Genomic DNA, 21,922 nt, shown 5'->3' with positions numbered 1-21,922 from the left:
GTCATCACTGACCTCGCTCCTCACGCTCCCCACACTATACCTTTCCTCTCCCTTTCGCACTCGTCTTTTTCTCTCTAGCGATTCACACTCGTTCTCGACTCGTCCAGCTTCACTCACCTTTCGCGACTTCTCCACTCGTTTACTCGGCCACCACGCGGATTTGCACAGTCGCATCCACCGCAACAGCGCCTCCTCTTCTCTCTCATCTCCGCCCCCCTGTACTACTATACGTGCCTAAGGTTTGGCTTTCGCTCCTCTCTCATCCTCGCCGCCTCATCTTCTCTGCTTCTCTTGTTTTTTTTTCTATCGATTCACGTTTCAAGACGTAGAAATGAAGCAAATATCATCTGCTTAGTTTTCAGAATATCATTCCAAGAATTTGAAGGTATGAATATGATTCTGATTTTTTTTAAAAAAAAAATGTTATATACAGATTGTAATTCTAAATATAATATAATTTTACCTTGTGATTTGCTTTTGTTTTATAAACACTGTATAACTTATGGTAGACGTTACTTTTTATTTATTAATTTACTGACTAATATTTATTTAAAAATCGATCTTGGATGAACACATCATTGATAGCAGAGGCAAAAATAAAGTATGTAAATCTGAATAGCCGTGCATGGGGAATAATTACATTCGAGTCTAACGGAGATTCAATTCCAAACAAATTTTGGAGGATAACGTTGAATTACTTTTCAGTTACTGCTCCGCCAATTCTCTAGCAAATTAGTACCGTTGCTTTGAACTCAATCAAAGAGAACCTCAATCGTCGCAAATTGGAATATTTTCTTTGGAATAAGTCGGCAACCATTCTCAAAATTTTGGTATCGCAGAATCTTTCCTTTTACCTTCTCATCAAGTTTGATGCTGTCCGTTGATTTCGCCAAGTTCCACATACCCAACTTTTTAAAATGCAGCCTGAAATTTACACGTCACCTCAATGTTTCGTCCACGTATTTTTCACATTTTTCGAAAAGTTAAAGCGATCATCCCATAAATCTCCATCTGAATTTCTTCATGCAGGAAGACTTGATTACCGGTGAAGTCTGATTTAGGAAATAAATGGAGTATCAGATTCATGTCGATCCTGAAAATGGTAATTAATTTCAAATGACTCAATTACTATGTTTTGTTTCGGATGGTTTTATATTTCCGTCCACTTTTTTGTGTTGGTTGTTTGCTTTTCTCATTGTCAGTACTCAAACGTTCAGGACGACCCCATACTGCCCCATAAAGCGCAAAAGCGAGCGGGAGACAGAAACACAGAGAACATGTGTGCAAAGAAAGATCTGGCCACCATGGGTGATCTAGGAAAATGCAAAAGAAAATAAAAGAAAAATAGAAAAAGAAAGAATAGCAGCTGAAGTGGTTCGCCGCCGCTGGTAGTAGTCGTAACGGAACAGTGAAAGTTTTTTACCCCCGGGTGAGTTATCTGGGTACAGGGTACTGAATTACATAATTTTTACCATTCGTTATGGAAGATTCTTCGTTGGGGTTCTTCGAAAGTTTATCTCTCACCCATGCCTGTAACCTTCTTGTTTCCACACTTGGTTCACTTGACCGTTTGATTTCTCCATCTCCATCTCTACTCCTCTCTCTCTCTCTCTCTCTGTGGTATATTACTTCGGTGGGCTTTGATTCATCAGGTGATTGGAATAATATGGACATGGTTTTTATCCATACATGGTCGTACTAATGCTGGCTAAAAACTGAAGACAAACGGCCAATTCGTTATTTTTTTGCCGCAATTGAGTATAATGTTTGAATGTGTTGTTGGTAGGATTCTGATACTTATTTGTTTTCCATTGTTCTAATTGGTGAGTTTTCTCTTTGATCAGGTAGTTTGCACTAATCCCACCATATCATATATTTCAGCCTTCAGCTTGGGTTCGATTGACCAGGTAATTTTCGTGCAGTTGTTTTAATAATTTTATATTTATATTTTTTGTGAAAAAAATAATATTATTGCATTAGTTATAACGTGCCAAAACAAATTTCAAATTTTTCGGATCTCTTATTTTAAGATTTTTCATAATTCCAAGCCGTCTTAATACAAGGACTTATCTGAAACTGAATGTTTTGCATCCCTTCTGTATTGCTTATATGCAAGCAACAAGAGACTTTCTCATAGTTTCCGTCGACTTTAGTAGTCAAATGCACCTATTTTGTGGCGTCGCTCTGATCTTCTTCCTCGATTTTCCGCAGAATATAAGGTCCAACATCTAACATCCTATATAAGTGAGTGTTATTGCTGGGTTGAGCGATGGCCGTTGTGGCCCATGCAGATTCTAGGGAATGTATTCATGGTGGTGGGACAGCCATATTAGCCCCAAGAACTCAAAATGGCTCCAGGAAAACCTTTCTGGTAAGCACTGCTTATACAATTTCTGTTTCCAAACGTTGAACATCGTAATAGTATTAATAGCTATAGGATGTTGAAATGCTTTCTATTTCTCTCCTCTTTAACAGATATGGATGTGAAGGTGAGGCAAATGATCAAGCTTATTGAAGAAGATGCAGATTCCTTTGCAAGGAGGCAGAAATGTATTATAAGAAACGCCCGGAGCTCATGAAATTGGTTGAAGAGTTTTACAGGGCATACCGTGCATTGGCCGAGAGATATGATCATGCCACCGTTGTGATCCGTCAGGCTCACCACACCATGGCGGAGGCATTCCCCAACCAAGTTCCTCCGATTCCGCCTGATGATTCTGAGCCACGTACTCCTAAGACGCCCCACTTCACGTGCATTTCTTGACTCAGATCAATTGCACAAGGATGTTTCTGTGACCTCTCCATCTCATTTTCATGATATGAAGAGAAACGGTGCTGTTATCGAAGAATCTGATTCTGTTATTAGTGCAAGGGGTTTAAAGCAGTTTCAATGATCCATTTGCATCTGGTGAACATATGAGCAATGGAAAATTTGCAGAAGGGCGAGCTCGGAAGGGGCTTAATTTTCTTGACACCGGAGAGCAGAGCAATGATACTGCGATTCGAGGCTTGTCTGAGGCTGAACGGATGGCTAAAACTGAGACGGAAATCTTGGCCTTGAAGAAAGCCCTCGCTAAATTAGAAGGTGAAAGGGAAGCTGGCTTGCTTCAGTATCAGCAGAGTATGGAGAGACTGTCAAATCTAGAGTCAGAAGTTTTTAACACGCAGGAGAACTCTCGAGGACTTGACGAACGAGCAAGTAAGCAGAAACTGAAGTTCAAACCTTGAAGGATGTGCTCATCAGATTACAGGCTGAAAGGGAAGTTAGTCTTGTTCAGTACCAGCAGTGCTTGGAGAAAATTTCGAACCTGGAGAACAAAATTTCTTCGGCTCTGAAAGATGCAGGAGAATTTGATGAACGAGCTACTAAAGCAGAAATAGAAGCTGACTCACTCAAGCAGGACCTTGCTAGAGTAGAAGCTGAAAAAGAAGCTGCTCTTGATCAATATAAACAGTGCGTGGAGACATCATCAAAATTGGAGGAGAGACTAATGCAAGCTGAGAAGAATGCAAAGAGGATTAATGAGCAAGCTAACAATGCTGAAAATGAACTCGGCGCCATGAAGCTGGAAATTGCTAAGCTTACAGGCGAGCATGATGATGCTGCTCTCCGTTATCAGCAATGCTTGGATATAATTTCCAGCTTAGAGCATAAACTCTCTTGTGCAGAAGAGGAGATGCGCAGGCTAACTTGTAATGTACAGGATGAGGCTGAAAAGTTAGAGAGTTCTGAACAGAAGCGTCTTTTCCTAGAAACATCTAATCATACTCTTCAGTCTGAATTGCAGTCTTTAGTCCAAAGATTGGCTCTCAGAGTGAAGAACTTAACGAGAAGCAAAAGGAATTGGGTAGGCTGTGGACTTGCGTACAAGAGGAGCGACTACGATTCAAGGAGGCTGAAACCGCTTTCCAAAATCTTCAACATTTGCATTCTCAATCTCAGGAAGAGCTTAGATCTCTAGCTGTTGAACTTCATAATAAGGCTGAAATTTTGGAAAATGTTGAATGCTGTAAGAAGGCTTTAGAGCATGAAGTACAAAGGGTCAAGGAGGAAAACCAATGTCTGCATGAGCTCCAATTATCTTCATCGTTGTCCTTTAGAAATTGGCAGGATGAGATATCAAATTTGAGGGACAAAATAGCAAAACTCGAACAGGAGATCAAACTGCGAGTGGAGGAAAGAAATTCTCTTCAGCAAGAAATTTTCTGTCTTAAAGAGGAGCTCAACAATGCCAATAAAAGACACGAAGCTACGATGGGCGAGGTGGGGTTAAATGGGCTTGATCCACAGTGCTTTTTATCATCAATTAAGAGTTTGCAGGATGAGAACTCAAAGCTGAAGGAGACATGTGAGGCTGACAGAAGCGAGAAAGCTGCTTTTCTTGAAAAACTAGAGATCATGGATAACCTTGTGGGAAAAAATGCTGTATTGGAAAATTCCCTTTCCAACTTGAAAAAGGAGTTGGAGTGTGTTAGAGGAAACGTAAAGTTGTTAGAAGAAACATGCCAGTCTCTACTTGTGGAGAAATCCACCCTTGCTTCTGAGAAGGCCACTTTGTTTTCTCAGTTACAGGCTACAATTGAGAAGCTACAAAAGCTTTCAGAAAAGAACAAACTTTTGGAAAATTCTCTATTTGATGTAAATGCTGAACTTGAAGGACTAAGGCTAAAGTCAAAAATCTTAGAGGACTCATGCGAGTTACTTGATCACGAGAACTCAAGTCTCATTTCTGAGAAAGACACTCTTCTTTCACAGTTCATCACCACTCAGCAAACACTGAAAAATCTAGAGAAACAACGTAGTGAATTGGAGATGAAGCACTTGGAATTGAAAGGAGAAAAGGAATCTGCACTTCAAAAGGTAAACGAGCTACTGTCTTCCTTATATGCTGAGAGAGAAGAGCATTCCAGAATTGTGCAACTCAATAAAATTCAATTGGCTGAGAAGGAATTAGAAATTCATGTTCTACAAGATGATGCAAAATGCCAGAAAAAGGAATATGAGGATGAACTAGATAGAGCTGTAAGCGCTCAAATTGAAAATTTCATCTTACAGAAGTCTATCCGGGATTTGGAGAAAAAGAGCTTCTCCCTTCTTGTTGAATACCAGAGATGCTCGGAGACATCCAAAATGTCTGAAGAGCTGATATCTGAATTGAAGAAAGAAAATGATCAAATGCAGGCTGACATGAATTCTTTGTGTGAAAAAACTAGAATACTAAGGAATGGGTTGCTTCAGGTTCTGAAGTCTCTTGACATCAACCGTGAGCATTTCTATGGAGATATAATTGAAGAAGAGCAGAGGCTTCTGAATCCTAAACATGGCAAACTTCAGGAGGCACAAAATTCTTTAGCTACAGAATTCAACAAAAGCCAGAAACTAGCTATTGAAAATTCGGTTCTTGTTGCATTACTGGGGCAGTTGGAACCAAGGGTACAAGAGCTTGTGACAGAAAGAACTGACCGGGATGAGGAGTTGAGGAACCAATCTGTGCAATTCATGGCATTACAAGCAGAGTTGCAACAGATATTGGGTAAGAATGAGGAATTGAATTTGACAATGAGCAAGGGAGAAGAGAGAATGCGAGTAATGGCAACTGAGATAGAGAATTTGCGGAGGCAGCTGTCAGACTTGGATGAGTTGTACAGTGACTTAAAGGAAGAAAGATGCAAAACTTTTGAAGAGAAAACATCATTGATGAGAAGATTCGTAGATCTTAATGAAGAGAAATTTAATCTGGAAGAAGAGATCCGTGCCATGATTTCCCAGACAATAGCTCAATCTATTGTTTCTGTGGTCTACCAAAACACAGTCTTTGAAAAACTCCTGGCACTTGAGGAGTTAGGTGAAGATCTTGATGAACTTTGTTCAAATCATAATGACCTTGAAAAAGAGGTTGGACAGTGCGAAACTCTGGCCGCCACACTCTATGCTGAATTGCAGATTTCTACCATCAATGAAACCGTACTTAAAGGAAAGGTCTGTGAGCTAGCAGATGCATGTAGGAAACTTGAAAAGGGAAGGACCTCCACAGGTGTGGAAAGTAAAAGGCTGAAACACAGAGTTAGCGAATTAGAAAGTGAAAATGGAAGACTGCGTGATCGGTTGGCTTCTTTTGGCCCAGCTGTCAGTGCTTTGGACAATTGTATATCATCATTGGAGACGCAGACTCTCGTACTGGCAAAATCTCATGACAACGCAGAAGAAAAGGTATTGACAAACTCTTAGTGTTTGGTTCTGCCACTAGGGTAATTTGTGTTTGTGGTTCTATGCGAGTGGGGAAGGGAAACCACGGGACAGGTTTGGCGCCAGTTAGATGCCCCTGCTTGAGCTCATGGTTGCTTTTGTCCATTAAACTGCATAAGTCGGTTTTTTTTTTTTTTTTTGGGGGGGGGGGGGGGTTGGGGATTTAAAATCTCCGGATAGCATGCCTACTTTTCTTGGATATATTATTTGAAATCTTGGCCAAGCCTTTTCTTTTGGTCATGGTTGAAGTCTCTCGTTGTTTATGCAATTATGCTCTACAGCTCTGGTGGGAAAGGCAAGGGAAGGAAGTTCGGGATATTAGTGCGATCCTACAATTATGAACTTTTCTTCTAATCGTATCCCTAAACGGATGGCTTGGGTTGCCATTCACTTATAAGATGAAGCATGCTCAGTTAGTTTTCCTTTGCCTGAGTGAAAGCTGATTAGCTTTGCATATAAAAAAGGAAAATTATTTTACTATTTTTATTTGGTTTTCATGCATTGCATGAAATATGAGAAATAAGCTGCAAGCTTGTTAAATTTTTATATTAAAAGAAATGTTTGTATATGTGTGTGTTTATGTATTATAATACATACTATATAATACGGTGGTCACACACACACGTCAGCGTAGATGATTGCACGCATTTCTTTTTCTGGATTTAATTTAATGGCCTGCACTCACTGTTTCCAGGCTAATAATTTGGCGAAAAAACAATACGCTGAAGGCAGTGCACAAATGAGCAGAGATCTCATCACGGCACCAGATTCCCTCCCAGACTTCCAACACATACAGAAAAGGATCAATGCGATTGAAATGGCTGTGAAACAAATGAATGGAAGTTTCAGACGGAAGGACAAACTCAAGGAGATTCAAGAACCAAAATCTGGAAGCAGCCGACACCTAGAAAACATTCAAATCAGCAAGCATATTACTCTAGTGGATGAAGCAGAGGATAAACTCACTGATGAAAAGGTGATGAGGAAATCATTGCCAACAATCCAGTACGCAGACAACGAGGTTCTGCCCAAAGACATCATGCTTGATCAAATGTCAGAATGTTCGTCGTACGGGCTAACTCGAAGAGAAACTCTTGATGCTGATGATCCGATGCTCGAGCTATGGGAAACTGCAGATAGGAATAGCAGCATTGGTCTAACTGTCGGAAAGGCGCACAAAACGGCTACCAGACCATCGAGCCACCATCAAAGAAGAGCAAGCAGGGAATCCAGAACTAAAATTCCCTCCACAGAGTCAATGACTGAAAAGGAATTGAGCGTGGACAAATTAGAGGTCTCAAATTCAAGAAGATTCACAGAGGGCCGTGACGAAAACAGCAAGCGGAAGCTTCTAGACAAACTTGACACCGATGCACAAAAGCTCACAAACCTTCACATCGTCGTGCAAGACTTGATAAAGAAGGTAGAAATCACCAAACAAATCCCAATGGGGAAGGATATTGAGTACGATACAGTTAAACGGCAGCTTGAAGCTTCTGAAGAAGTCATCACAAAGCTGTTTGACGGAAACCGGAAGTTGTTGAGGAAAGTAAGAGACGGAACGGTGTCGTTTGGGGGGAAGCGAGCAGGGGGAACAGATTCCGACGAGAGCAGCGGAAGCGTCAATAGAAGCAGAAGGAGAGCCGCAGAACAAGCGCGGAGAGCATCGGAAAAAATAGGAAAGCTTCAAATGGATGTGCAGAGACTGCAATTTCTGCTTCTGAAGCTTGACGAAGAGAAACAAAGTACAGGAAAAGCAAGAATGACTGCTGATCGAAGTGCTAGGGTGCTTCTGCGAGATTATCTTTATGGAGGGACGAGATCAAGAACGGTTATCCACAAGAGGAAGAAAGCACCCTTTTGTGGATGTGTTCAGCCTCCCACCAAGGCATAGTTTAGAGCTTACCAGTTGTCTTCAGGAAATTTAGAGGCAGATGACTAGCGATGTCTAACTGATAACATTCATTTTTTTTTCAAGGAAAAAAATATTTATGTTATGCCCTCCATGCTTAGTTTATGTATAGCTTTCTAGCTTAAGTGCTTAACTGAATATATTTTGCAGTTCGGAATTGAATTGGGTTAATTCATTAGTTAGTGAAGTTTTGTGATTTAATTCCTAATGTTTTGAAAATTTGCACAATGGGCAAATATCAGGTCCAGAGAGAGAAGAAGAAACATAGATCGTCTAGTCCACAATCCTCCCTACTATCCCCACCTTTTCCTCTTAATAATTTCCGCCGCTTACTCGCACATTTGTCAAACTTTTTTTATGCAACTTTTTTCTTATTATGAACTCATCGACCTTTTTGTATGACTTGTTTCCTATTGTATACGTATCAACCACCTTTATAACCTTTTGTTGTTACAAACGGTACCTATCGAAAGAGGATTCAGCATCAATATATTTGTATCCACCCTCTCAACTACAACAAAATTCAAAAAGTTGAACTACATTCAGAAAAAATTACTTTTGTGCATTACGATATAAAACTCTCATCATATATTTATCTTATACAAAACAAAATAAAATAAGTTAAACCAAACATCTAAGAGGATTGAACTTCAGCAAGTGCCATTCTTCCGATTAGTCCTGGTCTTCTGCTTAACTGCTAAGGACTTTTGGATTGACTTATAAGTAATTTTTCAAACATAATTTATAGAATACGAAGTAAGTATGTGAGAAGAGTTTTGTCTTAACTTATATGAACTTGCTTAAAAGTCTGTTTTGAACAAAGCTCCAAACAAATCCTAAGTTTGCCAGCTAACAGTACCATTTCAAATACAGAGGCGACGTATAAACACTTCTTTCAAATATGCTCCTTTGGTCAATTTAACTTAGAGCAGAGACAAATAAAAAAATATACGAAAGATAATGAATTACATTTCAGTATAACTAACCACTGGAAAATTGTTCATTTACATTTGCGCGTGTTGACCTGCAGCTTCTATAAACGCCTTGATTTAGCTTGGCACTGCTAAGTATGCGATGAATACGTATACATTCAACATAGCTTATATATATAGACTCCTCTCGCAGAACACAAATAGATTAACTTACCTATGTGTCCTTTCATCTCATGGTTGATATGATCTATATATCTTTTGTAAACAGAACCTACTGGGGAACCTTTCAGAAATAGAGTTACGGATTCCTAGGATAGTGTAATGAATTGCTGCAGAGAACTGATCAAACTTGGTGGCCAGTGCTTTCTGTCTCTGACATAAGAGAGGTCTGAAAAATGTGGATCAAGCAGAGTAGCAATGGTGAACTGGTTCTCTGCAAGCAAAGGGGCATGCTTATCTGTGTACAAGGCTGCAGCAAGAGCTGCATGAACCTCTGGTTTTGGGAAACAAAAATACAGTATTAGAACAAGGTTGTAAAATTCCTTCTGTAAAGCATAATGATTCAAGGCGTTTACCCGGATAGCCTTTTAGAGATATTGAAACATCTTCCATTTCTGCTATAGCTTGTTCTCTGTCACCAACTTCATACAGCGCAAGTGCTCTTCCTACCCTAGCATAGTCTGACAATGCCAAGTCTTTGTAGTTTTCAATAACCTATAACAAGTGCATATTTGTATGTATACTTGAGTACAGATCACTAGGAAAATCAAAACATAAATTTCAATGATAAACTCAATGACACTTGGTGTTATGTCCTGTCAACCGTGTTATTCAGGTTTGGCGCTCCACATCAAAATTATGAATTTCATTTAATGGCGCATCTATAAAGGCTTTAAATTATCTGCATACAATCAACTAGAATGAGTCTGTATTTTCATGGGGTTTAAAATGAACCACGTAACACCTGATAAAACTTAACATTTACATAAATCATTTGGCTCAATCATACCATAATAGAAAAGGTTTAAACTCGTTTATCACACCATCATGGTAGATAATCCTCCTGTCCTAAATCTCCTAAATCTAAGACGGATCTTGTATGTAATTTACAATACAAAATGGATTGGGATGCTAAAGAATTGAAATGTAGATGACCAAATTGTGCACTTACCCTTAAGGAAGGAAGATTTTTTTTTTTTGGGGGGGGTGGGGTGGGAGAGAACACCATGGTCAGTCATCAAAATTAAGAATTATTTTTAAGATCTTGTAGTCATACAATCAAATGGAAAATCAAGAACGCTCCTCTGACATCAACAGACTATCAAACTAAGTCAAAAAAGGAAAAGTGATGAGGGATTATTACCGTAGAAAAGTAGGCAAGAGCGCCATTGAAGTCACCCTGAGCCTGCAATTCCCTCCCTTTCTCCAACAACTCCACAGCTTCTGAAACTCTCCGCGATATTACAGCACTCGCATCCTTTTCAACCGCAGTAACAGGATCATATTGATCGGCAGCATAGGAAGACCCAGACTGAAATTTATGAGGAAGGAGAAGGAAACCAGAGAGTGGAAGAGAGAAGAGAAACAAACGTCTGTTTGGGAATTGGCGTCTAGAATTGGGACTATGGCAATTCTGAATCCTGAATCTGGGGTTTCGTCGAAGAAGGGGAGAAGGAAGATAAGAAATGTGTGGCGCTTTGCAGGACGCACCCATAGTTGCGAATTCGGAATCGAAAACAGATCCTCCGTGCAGCCAAAATGACGTTCCCTTCCCAGAGCCGAGGATGCGATGATAACCTCATTTTTTGATTTTATTCCGTACTACACAATCCTCCGTCCACACGTATTATAAAGTAAATGTATTAAACACGTTGCGACTTTAGGAATGAGATATAAATATAAAAGTTAATTTTGCAATTTTAGTTTGGAAAATTTATAATTAAATTTGGTTAAAATACCTAAATTTAAATTCAGTCCTACACTTTTAATTATCTTATCTTTTAAATTTATTTTTAAAACAATTTTTTATTAATTGTACATATTAAATGAAAAATTTTATTGATATGAGTAGTTTTCAATATAAAAAATTAAATAATATATTTTAAGGAAACAATAGATAACCTTTTTATAAATAACTCAGCTAATAATTTTTAATATTTACAGATTAATTGTCTAATTTTTGTATTTAGAGTCTTAGGAAGTATATGTGTATAATTTTAAATTGTATGTTCGTTAAAGCCAATCTCTTCCAATTTGTCTAAGTTAGATTTAAAAATAAGTATATTATATCACTATTTAATCTAAAAAATATTTTTCCCAAATTTTGTGAGTAAAAATGTGATATTAATTGAAGGGAAAACCATTTCGTAGGTATCTATAGTTTTCTTTAATTTTTAATGTGTGTTTTTTCCTCTTAATCAAAAGCTTTTGTAACTTGGCTCTATTAGTATCATTAGCTCTTATACAAAAACTACTTATGTTAACAGAGCAAAATTACAGTGTTTAAGTACAAAAGAAATACACAAATACCAAATTAAAAATTGAGAAAAACTACAGATACTTGCAAAATAATTTTCACTTAATTAAATGATCGTATCTTATCTTAAAGCCGAAACGTAAACACTCCATAGAAATATGGCTGACATTTCTATTGGAGAAATATATCAGTTGGCATTAACAACTGTGGATAAGCTCTGTGAACAACAGAAGTTTTTCAAACTAAATTGATAAAATTTATGAATTTTTTGGTTATCAGATCAAATCCACTACACAAATGACACACGGTAAGTTTTCTTTTTTTAATAACTATTCACACCATGAAAGTAGTATGAATTATTATGAATTTCATATTTTATGATGATGATAAGATTCATTGATTGATATCAATATTGATGATGATATCAACATTGATCAAAACAAGATATCTATATTTTGTTTTACCCCCAAAAAAAAAATTATTATCTATGGTTTATACAAATTATAATTGTAATACTAAACTCTATAATTCATTAATTCACACGTTATTTATTAATTTTACTTCAGTAGTAAAACTTTTTACATGATCTTATCTCCCCTACAATCATCCAAGAAACAAGCTTATCTACTAATTATTTCGTTGAAAAAACAGTTGATCGAAAGTTGGAGGAAAATCATTGCGTAGTTATGATGTACAATTGCTTTTACTTTTGGGGTAACAAATCCTCCATTACATCACATTATCTCCACCAAGTTTTCAACTAATCAATGCATAAAAGGAATAATCATTACACTCCTACATTTGACATTACAAGTCATGACAGACAAGAACCTTATATGTGAAGCTAAAATGTGAATAATGACTTGTGGAGCCCCTAAACAATCAATAAACGTGTTAAAAAATGTGATTTTTTAAATCTAAAGCACAACATGTAAGACTCCCTATAAATGATAGGTCGATCTTGCTTGTAACCTTGTGCTGCTAGTGCAAAAACATCAACAACAATTACTAGTGGATGCATCATCTTGAGGAGGGTTGTCATTAAAAATGTTCTTTTTGAGCCCCTTGGAGCCCTCAGCTAAGAGACTAGGCGTATCCAGGATCTGCAACAACATGCAACATCACTTGAACCATTTTATGTCATCCAGCTATTGTTCCCCACAACAAGAATATTAATACATATTCTCAAATTCAAAAGTAGCTTCCGGCCATTTCCATTTGCCCCCCCTACCAATTTTTCTGGCTCTATTTAATTTTTTGTGCATAAGGAATTTATATGGCATCCGAATAAAAGCCCCAAATGTGCTCAGGAACGGGCAACATACCTTCAAAACAAGCTCTTCAAAACACTGCTGTACATTAATTCGAGTTTTAGCACTGCATTCAATAAATAAGCATCCGTATTCTCGGGCAAAGTCTATTCCCTCTTCCTTAGATACAACTCGATCACCCTCCTGCAAAACAATGGTCTCACCCTCTTGCACATTTAATCCCATTATGGAACGCAAGAACATATCAAGTACAAAGTTCAAATACAATTCATTAGTCAGAAAAGAAACAAATATAGAAGTCAAGAAGGGTTGTTTATTTTAATTAGTTGGAATGTGATATAACTGCAGGCATTAAGAAGACATATGGGAGGAAAATAAGGAAGCAACCAAGGGAAGAAGATAAATCCACTGGTCAAAACAATTATCCCAGAGCTCCAGGAAATGAGGAGCAACTCTAATTGGCAGCTAGCTACTAGCCTTGTGAGTCTTAAACCTTGTAGGCGGGGTAGGACTGCTTTTGGGAGACTATGTTGCTTCGTAATGAAACTGAAATGCCTTAGGACTTATTTTGGAAAAGAGTTGTGAGGGAGAGAACTGGCCTCTCGAATGCCATGGGAGAGCCGCTGTGTTAGCCGCGTTTATTGTATTTCCAGTGTAACCTTTTGTTTGCTAGTTGCTGTTGTGATCTATTTTGGTATTAGGGGGAAATAGGGCTTTGGCTTGAATCAGGGAAGCTTGTTGTATCTTTGATTCAGTTCTGAAATACTAATATCAAAGCCTCAGGATTTTCCTCATTTATTGCTGCTCTGTTTCATTTTGCTGGTCTGGTTTCAGGTTTTGTTGAATATTAAAGCAGGGTCACAACAGAATGCTACCATAGTAATATTCAAATTCATAGCTAACGTACTTTCTCTCTATAGGCATCCAAAACCCGGAGAGAACTGGAAAAATTGAATGGCAGGAGATCTGCCCCTCTTCTCCTAGTCAATTTTAGATTTGCCTGTCTCTAACGGTGCCCGACAGTTTTTCTATGGTCCAACTTTTCCTAATCGTATGCATTAACTGTCAATCCAGACTCGCCAGAAATTTAGAATTTAACAGCCGAGGATTAAACATTGTAAGCAGAAATAAAGGGAACAGCAATACTCAAGTGAATCAAAAATAGCAGACTGGGCCTTAGGTCAGGCACCAGGCAGAAATTTGCAGTAGAAAATCACTTATTGATCAAGACGTCGTTCAAAGCTTCTTAAAAAGAAGCAGCTTATGCTTGTGAGCTTCTTAAAAGATACCTTATCCACTTTGTTCCCAACAAGCATCTTGATGCAGTCCTGATTTGTTGAATAAAGATCTATTTCCTTTGCCCATATTTCAGATAAATTAGTAAATGTTTCTCGTCGAGTTACATCATAAACTGCATCGGCATAAGGAGTAAAATATAAAGATCAGCAGCAAATGCAAAAGTGAAATTCTAGTACGAACTACAGGGTCCCATAACCCATGACAATCTATTCCATCGCATCTAATTCAAATATCCATCATTACACAATGAAACCAACCAATATTTTACATCTTAGGAGGAATTCCAGTCTGTTCATTAAATTGCCATGAATCAAAAAGATAGAAGACAATAAACTTTACTAAGAAGCCAAACATGCGCTTCCTGTAGTTTAAGTGTTTCATACTGCAAGTGTTTAACATGTAGAAAAGTTGTTTCAAGGGCATAAAAGTTTAAATTTTTCAATATGATCTCGTAAAACTCAAAAAATCATAACTTGGATGAAACACAATTAAAATTCCAATAAAACATAAATGCAAGATAATATATCCCAAAACCCAAAAAAACTGAACTAAATACTAACTCCTAATTTACTGATAAGTAAAAAACTACCACATTTTTATTTATAAATAGTAATTCCTAGATGAAAATTACACCATAGATTTATACGATTAACAACATCTTCTCCTTCTCATATCGCAGGTGTTCTAATTCTGGCCACCAACTTAACAAGAATATGTTGATACCATTTTTATCAATAGAATACAGTCTACAACAGGTTTAGATATATTAAGTGCAATAAAAATTTTACAAAATCCAGCATATAATATTTTGTATATAAGGAAGATCCAAAAACTAGAGGGTAAAAACTTGCCCATGATGATCCCCTGTGCCCCTCGGTAGTAAGAACTTGTTAGTGTTCTGAATCTCTCTTGACCGGCTGCATTTGTTAGAGAAGGAAAATAATCAGATACGGTACAATAACTTAAACAATCAAAATCCATCCATGATCATTTTTTATCACGATATCAGCAATCTTATAAAAGGATTTCCTGAAAAGACAAAAAGCATGATGTGAAACATTAGGAAATAGAGTGCTGATAAAATAATAGTTAATACCTGTATCCCAAATGGCAAGCTTCAGCTTTTTACCGCCTAAAGTCACATGCTTGACCTTAAAATCAACACCTACATGTGACAACACATAAGAAAGCAGATAAGTACTGGAATACCAAAATAAGATCCAAATCAAAGAACAACCCCATAAAATTAACATACATTGGGTTCGATAATCGTACCGATTGTGGGGGTGAGATCTTCAAAGGTATCAATAGTGAAACATAGGAGCAGACTACTCTTCCCAACCCCGGAGTCCCCAATCATCAACAGCTTAAACATGTAATCGAATTCGGACTGACTCGAAGTTGAATCCATCACAATCCACCTTGGAACACCAAATCACCAATCACTGAAAGAATCAACAGAAGAAATAGCAACAGACAAGCGTAAAATACACGACGTCAAACATCCATCTCTTGGAAAATGCTGCGAGAGACATTACCAGAATAAAGACCTAACACGAAATCCTATTTCTGAAATCATCCAGGTGACAAGCAAAAAAAGAAAAAGAACGATCGTGGAATGTTAACTTCATTTTTCTTAAAAATCAACTTTGAGTTTAGACACGCATAATTCGAAACGAGAAACATAGACACAGCGATTTCTGTGCCTTTTTTATGTCCAAAGGATTTCTGTACCTTAAAAAGTGGAAGAAAGAAACAAGGAAGGAGGGAATTCAGGAATGAAAGATGAGAGGAAGAAGAAACAAATTTGAGCACTAGGCGCCACGAAATGAAGCCCCTTACCGTATGCGGGTTTGCCGCTTAATTCTCCTTGAGACTCCCACGCCGACTTAAAATTATTCCCATCTTATTTCAAAAATATTAATAATATTATTAATACTACCTCTCCTTAATACTACTTCCAATCCTAATTATAAGAGTTAATTGATTAATTTAAAAAAAATTTAAAAAATAAGTTAAATTGGTTATTTGTAGTAAATAAGTGTTATCTTTCCTAAAATATCCCTGCTAATCAAGTGTATTGGCTAGAACTATCATTACCAAAAGGATTACTTTGAGAAAAAATGTATAAATATAGAGCCAAAGTAAATTGGAGTCTTATATTTACGATCAAAATAAAAATCAAATAAGGTCTTATATTAAGGACTGGAGGTAGTATAAGAGATAATTCACTAATTTAAGTAAATTATGAAGATTAATTAAGTTAGTTACTTGTAATAAATATGTGTTATTTTTCTTATAATATCTTTGTTAATCAAATGTATTAGCTAGAACTACCATTATTATAATGTATTAGCTAGAACTATTACTATTATAAGGAATATCTTAAAAAAATTGATAAATATAAAAAAAGATTTTATATTTAAAACTAAAATAAAAATTAAATGAGATTTTATATTAAGAACACCAGGTGATTACTATTTTGTGGAATGTGATGAGTGGTTGTGGGAAAAAAAAAAGAATGTGATAAGTGGGTTCTTGTTTAAGATATAAAATGTAATAAAACACTTATAATTTATCTTTAATAATATTTTTGTCTTCTTTTTTTTACTTTTAATTTAATTTATGGCTATCTTGTCCTCTCTCTTGCCAATAAATTGTAGTACCAAACCAAAAGATAATTTTGAAAAGTTACAAGAAAATTCATATCTCACAAATTTTACCTAATTATCTTATTAATGGCAAGTTGTCTGCGTCACCTGTTATGTTTAGATAAAATCTCGTGTTATTATCTCATCCCAATATAAGTAGGAGTAATTTAAATTGGTTTTTCATAATCAAACACCTTTGAGAGTTTAAATGCACAACTTTACACCTCCGAAGTCATAAGAAAAATGCTTAATCCCAATGACTATAAACTATAAAGGTAAAGTAACTATAATAACTATGATTTGAATCATATAATAAATCATTTTTCAAGATATATTCATATATTTAAAGGATAATCTGAAAATTAGTTAATTATAATTTTTAGTACGTCAATTTAAAAATAAAATAAATATTTTATAATAGAGAGTTTTAATATAATATTTACATAGGTCATTGATTTAGTTAAAAATTATACACACATTTAGTTTTTGCCTTTTCATTTTATATTGAAAAATGTGATGTCTTTGATTATATATGTAAATGCATATGCTTCGAAAGTTCAAATCCCCTCTAGGAGGCTTTTTATATTTTCGGGTTTTGGCCATCTACTCTTGGTACATTTCGAAGGCTTGCGCGAGCCGAGTCAAAAGCACGATTCAGCCGAGTTTAAGCGAGTGGTGAACGAGTCAACGGGACACCGAATATATCGAGCGAGTGAATCCAATTCTCTCGGTATTGATTTGTAAACACAAGAAAATTATTTCACGTGATCAGAATGATGAATATAGTGAAGCTATACACACACACAAACACATACTACCTTTAGTCTTTAATATAAAACTCAATTGACTAATTTAAAAAAAATTAAGAAAGTTACCACACTACTTTAAACTATTGATATTTCTCATTTTTCTTCAAACTAATTGACCTCACTTATAAATTGACACATATTTTAATGATCTATGTAAGCATTTTATATGGGTCATGTGTGTAACTATTTTATATAGATCATATATCATATATTATAATTAAGTAATTTAATAACTTTTTTAATCTTTCTAAATTAGTTGACTATGTCTTATATTAAACACTAAAGGAGGTAGTATATATATTTGCTCTTGTTGATATTATGCGCTGTTTTTGTTTCTTCCTCTTTAATATGATTTTAAACTCATGAGATCATTTTTCTTTCTGAAGACCTTTCTTATTAAGGATGGATTATCATGAATGATGATTTTTAATTATGTTGTTTTTTCTGATAACCAGCGCCAACTTGTAGTCTGTTCTAGTAATTAGATTCATGATTTCTTGAAAAGCTTTATAATTAATTCATAATTTGGGAATCTTGGTGACTAGTAATTTTAAATGGATAACTAAGATCAAAATAAATAATAATTTTTTTGCTAACAAAATAAATAAGGAAAAATTCCAGAGAAAAAAAACCCTGAAATTATCATTTTCTAATTCGGACACCTAAGAGTTGAAAATAACAGAAAAAGAAGTAGTGCCTGATCTTGTATTTTACAAACGTAGTTAAATGACTAAAATGCTCTTATATCATATTTGGAAGAAAAAAAAAGTTATTAAACTTATTATTACTAATACAGTTCTTGTCATTACCTATTCAATAATTGTCATTGTTAGTTCAGAACTTGTTAATAAATAACTTATTATTATCAATATATTTCTTGTCCTTTACTATTCAACACTTGTCATTATTAGTCCATAACTTATTAATAAACTTTTGATATAAGGTTATTTCAGTGATTTAACTATATTTGTAAAATATCAGATCATGCATCATTTCTTTCTTTGTTATTTTCAACTCTTAGATGCTTGATTTGGTATATCAAAATTTTCAACTTCTTTATTTGTCATTTTTCCAATAAGTAATAAATTAAATCATTTTCTAATGTTATAAAACATTTTATTTAATATAATTATAGTTTGTTGTGTATAACTCAAACGTTCTCCTCAACGAAGTTGATTTCTGATCTTGCTTATTTAAAAAAAGTGAAGTTACATGATAAAGATTGGTGATATGCAATGAATTCTATTAAATTTATGTCATACGCAGTTTTTTTGGGGCCATCATTTCAGATATAAGTTTATAGGTTGGCCAAAAACAAAAACTACATTTTATCTTAAAGAATGAGTTGACAATTTTTCACGTGAATAAATATCATTTTGTAATATATATTTTATATTAAAATAATTTTTTAACTGGATCTTTTATCTATGTTATTTATGTTTCGGACATTATTTGAAATACATATTTATATGCATCATACTACCTCCAGTCTTTAATATAAAATCTTGTTTGACGTTTATGTTGGTCCTAAATATAAGATCCCAATCCATTTTGTCTCTCATATTTACTCAATTTTTTTCAAAATAGTCCTTCTAATAATTATAATTTTAACCAACACACTTGATTAGTAAGAATATTTTAGGAAAAACAACATCTATTTGTTACAAATAACTAACTTTACTTTTTTTCTTAATTTTCTCAAATTAGTCAACTAGCTCTTATAATTAGGACTGGAGGCAGTACTTTGTATGATGAAGGTTTGTGAATTGCAACAAATTTCATTTAAATTATTTTATATAATTTTTTATATCACATAAACTAACCAAGACTAAAAGAAATAATGTAAAGTGACTTGAGCATGTTGTATTTTACTATATCGAGATAGCCCTTTCAATTTTATCTTTTATATTTAGGTAGACTCAAGTTTGAATTTTGGCACTCAAACTATTATAATTACTTTTATTATGATAAATACCTGTTGATATAATGATTTTTATATGTTACTTTTTATTTGAAATTTGTAATTTTAGGATTCAATTTATTTCTAAGGGTTGGATTTATAAATTTATAATTAATGTCTTGAAATAAAATAAGAGTACTTTGGTAAAGAAAATAAGAGTATGAAATAAATAAATAAAAATGTGGTTGACTTTTATAGTTCTGATAAGTTCATCATTCAGAAAGCCCAAAGTTTTATTAATTAAAAATGATGGAAAAATAAATTAATTAGTATTCATCATTAATTTAATTTGATTAATTAGAATTGGTTTTGACTTTGTAATTCTAATTAGTTTGAATGAATATGAATAAGTTATTACTATTTCATTTTTAAAAAAGATAATTATAGGATATGGTGAGAGAGAATATAGGAGATTTAATTAGGGGTAAAACAGTATTTGTAAATTTATATTTTATTATTTGGTCCTTCTAAACAATTATAGTTTTTATGATCCTTTCCAATAAATATCATCCATATAGGTCCCTCTCTCTAATTCTCCCTTAAAAGTTTTTGATCATTTAATCTAAATATAAATATAAATAGTAAAATACTCTAACTATCTCTCTATTTTATCTAAATTACAGAAATCTTTTTTTATTTTAAAAATATATATAAACTTTCTTTGAAATTAAAATGCATTTTACATAAACCTTCCTTGTATATTTGAAATTTCATTTCCATTCATTCAATTGTTATATGACCGTTAAATTTGACTTTTGAATTTCTATTTTGACCAAAATATCCTTCCTTAACATAAAAGTTATTTAAACATTTATATTTATCAAAAAAATAATTTTTGATACAACAAAAAACAATTTTAATACATGCATTTTCAAATTTTTTATATGCAATTTTATTAATTTTAATTATATTATAAGATTTCATAATTTTAATTTTTCACTGCATAATGAAACCTATTTATTTAATTTTTTTTAGATGGCTAGAAAATATATTAAATAAATTTTTCTTATACAACATAAATTGTCTAAATTGGAGAGACTATAGAAACCATTTAAATTTAAAATTTAAAATTTTAAAATAAAAATTTTGTCAAAAACATTTATAATGTATTTAGTTTATTATATATTTATTTAAAGAACTAATCAAGTTTTTATTCAAGGTTTTTATGTCTGCATTAAATAAATAAATTAATTTTTCATCCAAATATAGTAAAAACACTATAAAATACTATTTATAAAAATAAAAAATAAAATTATGGAAAATAAAAAAATTTAAATTCGTCAAAATTTGTTAGCCAAAATTTAGGAATCTAGTATTATGAAGCTTAAATTAGTAAATAAAAAGTATCTCAATATAAATTTTAATTAAAAATATCTTTTTAAAATATTTTTAACAGAATTAACGGTTTGGATTGAAGTATATGTTTTCAAAATAGAAGGAATATTAGTGAAATTAAAATAAAATACAAGAGATGCCAGAGTATTTTACTCAAATATAAATGGTGCAAATTAAATCTCATCACAGCATCAAGAAAACTGTTACATAATAAGATAGCTATTACGAGTAGCTCACCCCTTTTTGGCATTTCATTGTTTCCTTTCCTCTCAAGAACAAGACTGCGATGCAAAATGTGTCACTTTCAATTCCATTTAAGAGGTGTTTACTTTTTCTTTTTTGGCCAGATTAAGAGGTGTTTGCTTTTAGTTTTAGTTTTGAGTCCATAATTAAATTGGGTATGTACAGGAGTATTTGGATATTTTTTAAGAAAAGCATGATTTTAATTCTCATAATTATTAAACAATTGGTTCAACCCTTGTATGCCTGCATATATACTTCTCAAATCACAAAAAAAAATACACGTATAATCGATTGTTTAGTTGCACAAAATTCTGTGTCCCTGCATTTATCACAATCGATAGCTTTTTTCTAATAGTCCTAATTGTTTAAATTCATTTTAGATTTTAAAACAAGGACGTCAAGAGAATAGGAAAAAAAATTCGTGGGATTTGACTCTAGCAATGTTTAAGTAGAAATCAAACCATAATTTTAAAAGTAATTTTGTAAAATATAAAATATATATAAAAAGAGTTTTATCTCAATTTATGTAAAAATATTTTTTAAAATACTTTTCGCATGTATCAAATACCCTAGATCGATAAATCTAGGGTCCTTGAGCTTGTATTAGGCCAGTCCTTTATTGGGCCAAGCCGGTCTGTTGATAAACAGTACTTTTTTTTAAAAAAATTAATATAAATTTTGATCTCTTAAATTTGGACCTAATTTGGTATTAGTTCATGAAATTTCAAATATGTGGTATTAGTTCTTGAAATTATATCTGTTTCAAACTGTTGGTCACTTGGTCTCT

The 21,922-nt window shown here is 34.0% G+C and overlaps 2 protein-coding genes, 1 long non-coding RNA gene and 1 pseudogene across 5 annotated transcripts; 2 read left to right on the top strand and 2 right to left on the bottom strand.

Moving 5' to 3' along the window:
• Nucleotides 1-1,313: 1,313 nt before the first annotated feature.
• LOC114749040 (uncharacterized) lies at nucleotides 1,314-2,239 on the top strand. Its single transcript, XR_003740524.1, has 3 exons — nucleotides 1,314-1,429; nucleotides 1,845-1,907; nucleotides 2,212-2,239. It is a non-coding gene; the product is annotated as an uncharacterized LOC114749040 (long non-coding RNA).
• A 30-nt stretch (nucleotides 2,240-2,269) lies between these two features.
• On the top strand, nucleotides 2,270-8,341 carry LOC114749049 (protein NETWORKED 1D-like; annotated as a pseudogene).
• Nucleotides 8,342-9,015: 674 nt separating this feature from the next.
• LOC114749043 (uncharacterized) lies at nucleotides 9,016-10,868 on the bottom strand. Its single transcript, XM_028937508.1, has 3 exons — nucleotides 10,455-10,868; nucleotides 9,667-9,805; nucleotides 9,016-9,584 (listed from the first exon to the last, which is right to left on the bottom strand). Exons 1-3 carry the CDS (start codon nucleotides 10,803-10,805, stop codon nucleotides 9,400-9,402), a joined length of 675 nt encoding a protein of 224 aa, XP_028793341.1. The 5' UTR covers nucleotides 10,806-10,868; the 3' UTR covers nucleotides 9,016-9,399.
• Nucleotides 10,869-12,269: 1,401 nt separating this feature from the next.
• On the bottom strand, nucleotides 12,270-15,943 carry LOC114749044 (ras-related protein RABC1-like). Of its 3 annotated transcripts, none has more exons than XM_028937510.1 (7): nucleotides 15,872-15,943; nucleotides 15,413-15,582; nucleotides 15,234-15,302; nucleotides 14,989-15,054; nucleotides 14,128-14,249; nucleotides 12,893-13,021; nucleotides 12,270-12,670 (listed from the first exon to the last, which is right to left on the bottom strand). In XM_028937510.1, exons 2-7 carry the CDS (start codon nucleotides 15,546-15,548, stop codon nucleotides 12,563-12,565), a joined length of 630 nt encoding a protein of 209 aa, XP_028793343.1. In that variant the 5' UTR covers nucleotides 15,549-15,582; nucleotides 15,872-15,943; the 3' UTR covers nucleotides 12,270-12,562. The 3 variants fall into 3 exon arrangements, with proteins under 3 accessions (XP_028793343.1, XP_028793344.1, XP_028793342.1); XM_028937511.1 differs by lacking the exon at nucleotides 15,872-15,943 and adding an exon at nucleotides 15,676-15,750; XM_028937509.1 differs by lacking the exon at nucleotides 15,872-15,943 and having other exon boundaries at nucleotides 15,413-15,746.
• Nucleotides 15,944-21,922: the final 5,979 nt, after the last annotated feature.

Source organism: Neltuma alba, unplaced genomic scaffold, assembly GCF_004799145.2.
Source record: "Neltuma alba isolate B1F8T4 unplaced genomic scaffold, ASM479914v2 tig00005930_pilon, whole genome shotgun sequence".
NCBI lineage: Eukaryota > Viridiplantae > Streptophyta > Magnoliopsida > Fabales > Fabaceae > Neltuma > Neltuma alba.
The sequence above is the reverse complement of the archived record's forward strand: the minus strand, read 5'-3'. Positions and strand labels throughout refer to the sequence as shown.

What these genes read in the sequence shown, in the direction of transcription:
- LOC114749043 (XM_028937508.1), bottom strand. Translation starts at nt 10,805, where the DNA reads ATGGGTGCGTCCTGCAAAGCGCCACACATTTCTTATCTTCCTTCTCCC. An exon ending in CTCTTGCCTACTTTTCTACG is followed by an intron (nt 9,806 to 10,454) that starts GTAATAATCCCT and finishes CACTTGTTATAG; the next exon opens with GTTATTGAAAACTACAAAGA. An exon ending in ATCTCTAAAAGGCTATCCGG is followed by an intron (nt 9,585 to 9,666) that starts GTAAACGCCTTG and finishes TCCCAAAACCAG; the next exon opens with AGGTTCATGCAGCTCTTGCT.
- LOC114749044 (XM_028937510.1), bottom strand. Translation starts at nt 15,548, where the DNA reads ATGGATTCAACTTCGAGTCAGTCCGAATTCGATTACATGTTTAAGCTG. An exon ending in AGATCTCACCCCCACAATCG is followed by an intron (nt 15,303 to 15,412) that starts GTACGATTATCG and finishes TGTCACATGTAG; the next exon opens with GTGTTGATTTTAAGGTCAAG. An exon ending in GCTTGCCATTTGGGATACAG is followed by an intron (nt 15,055 to 15,233) that starts GTATTAACTATT and finishes TAACAAATGCAG; the next exon opens with CCGGTCAAGAGAGATTCAGA.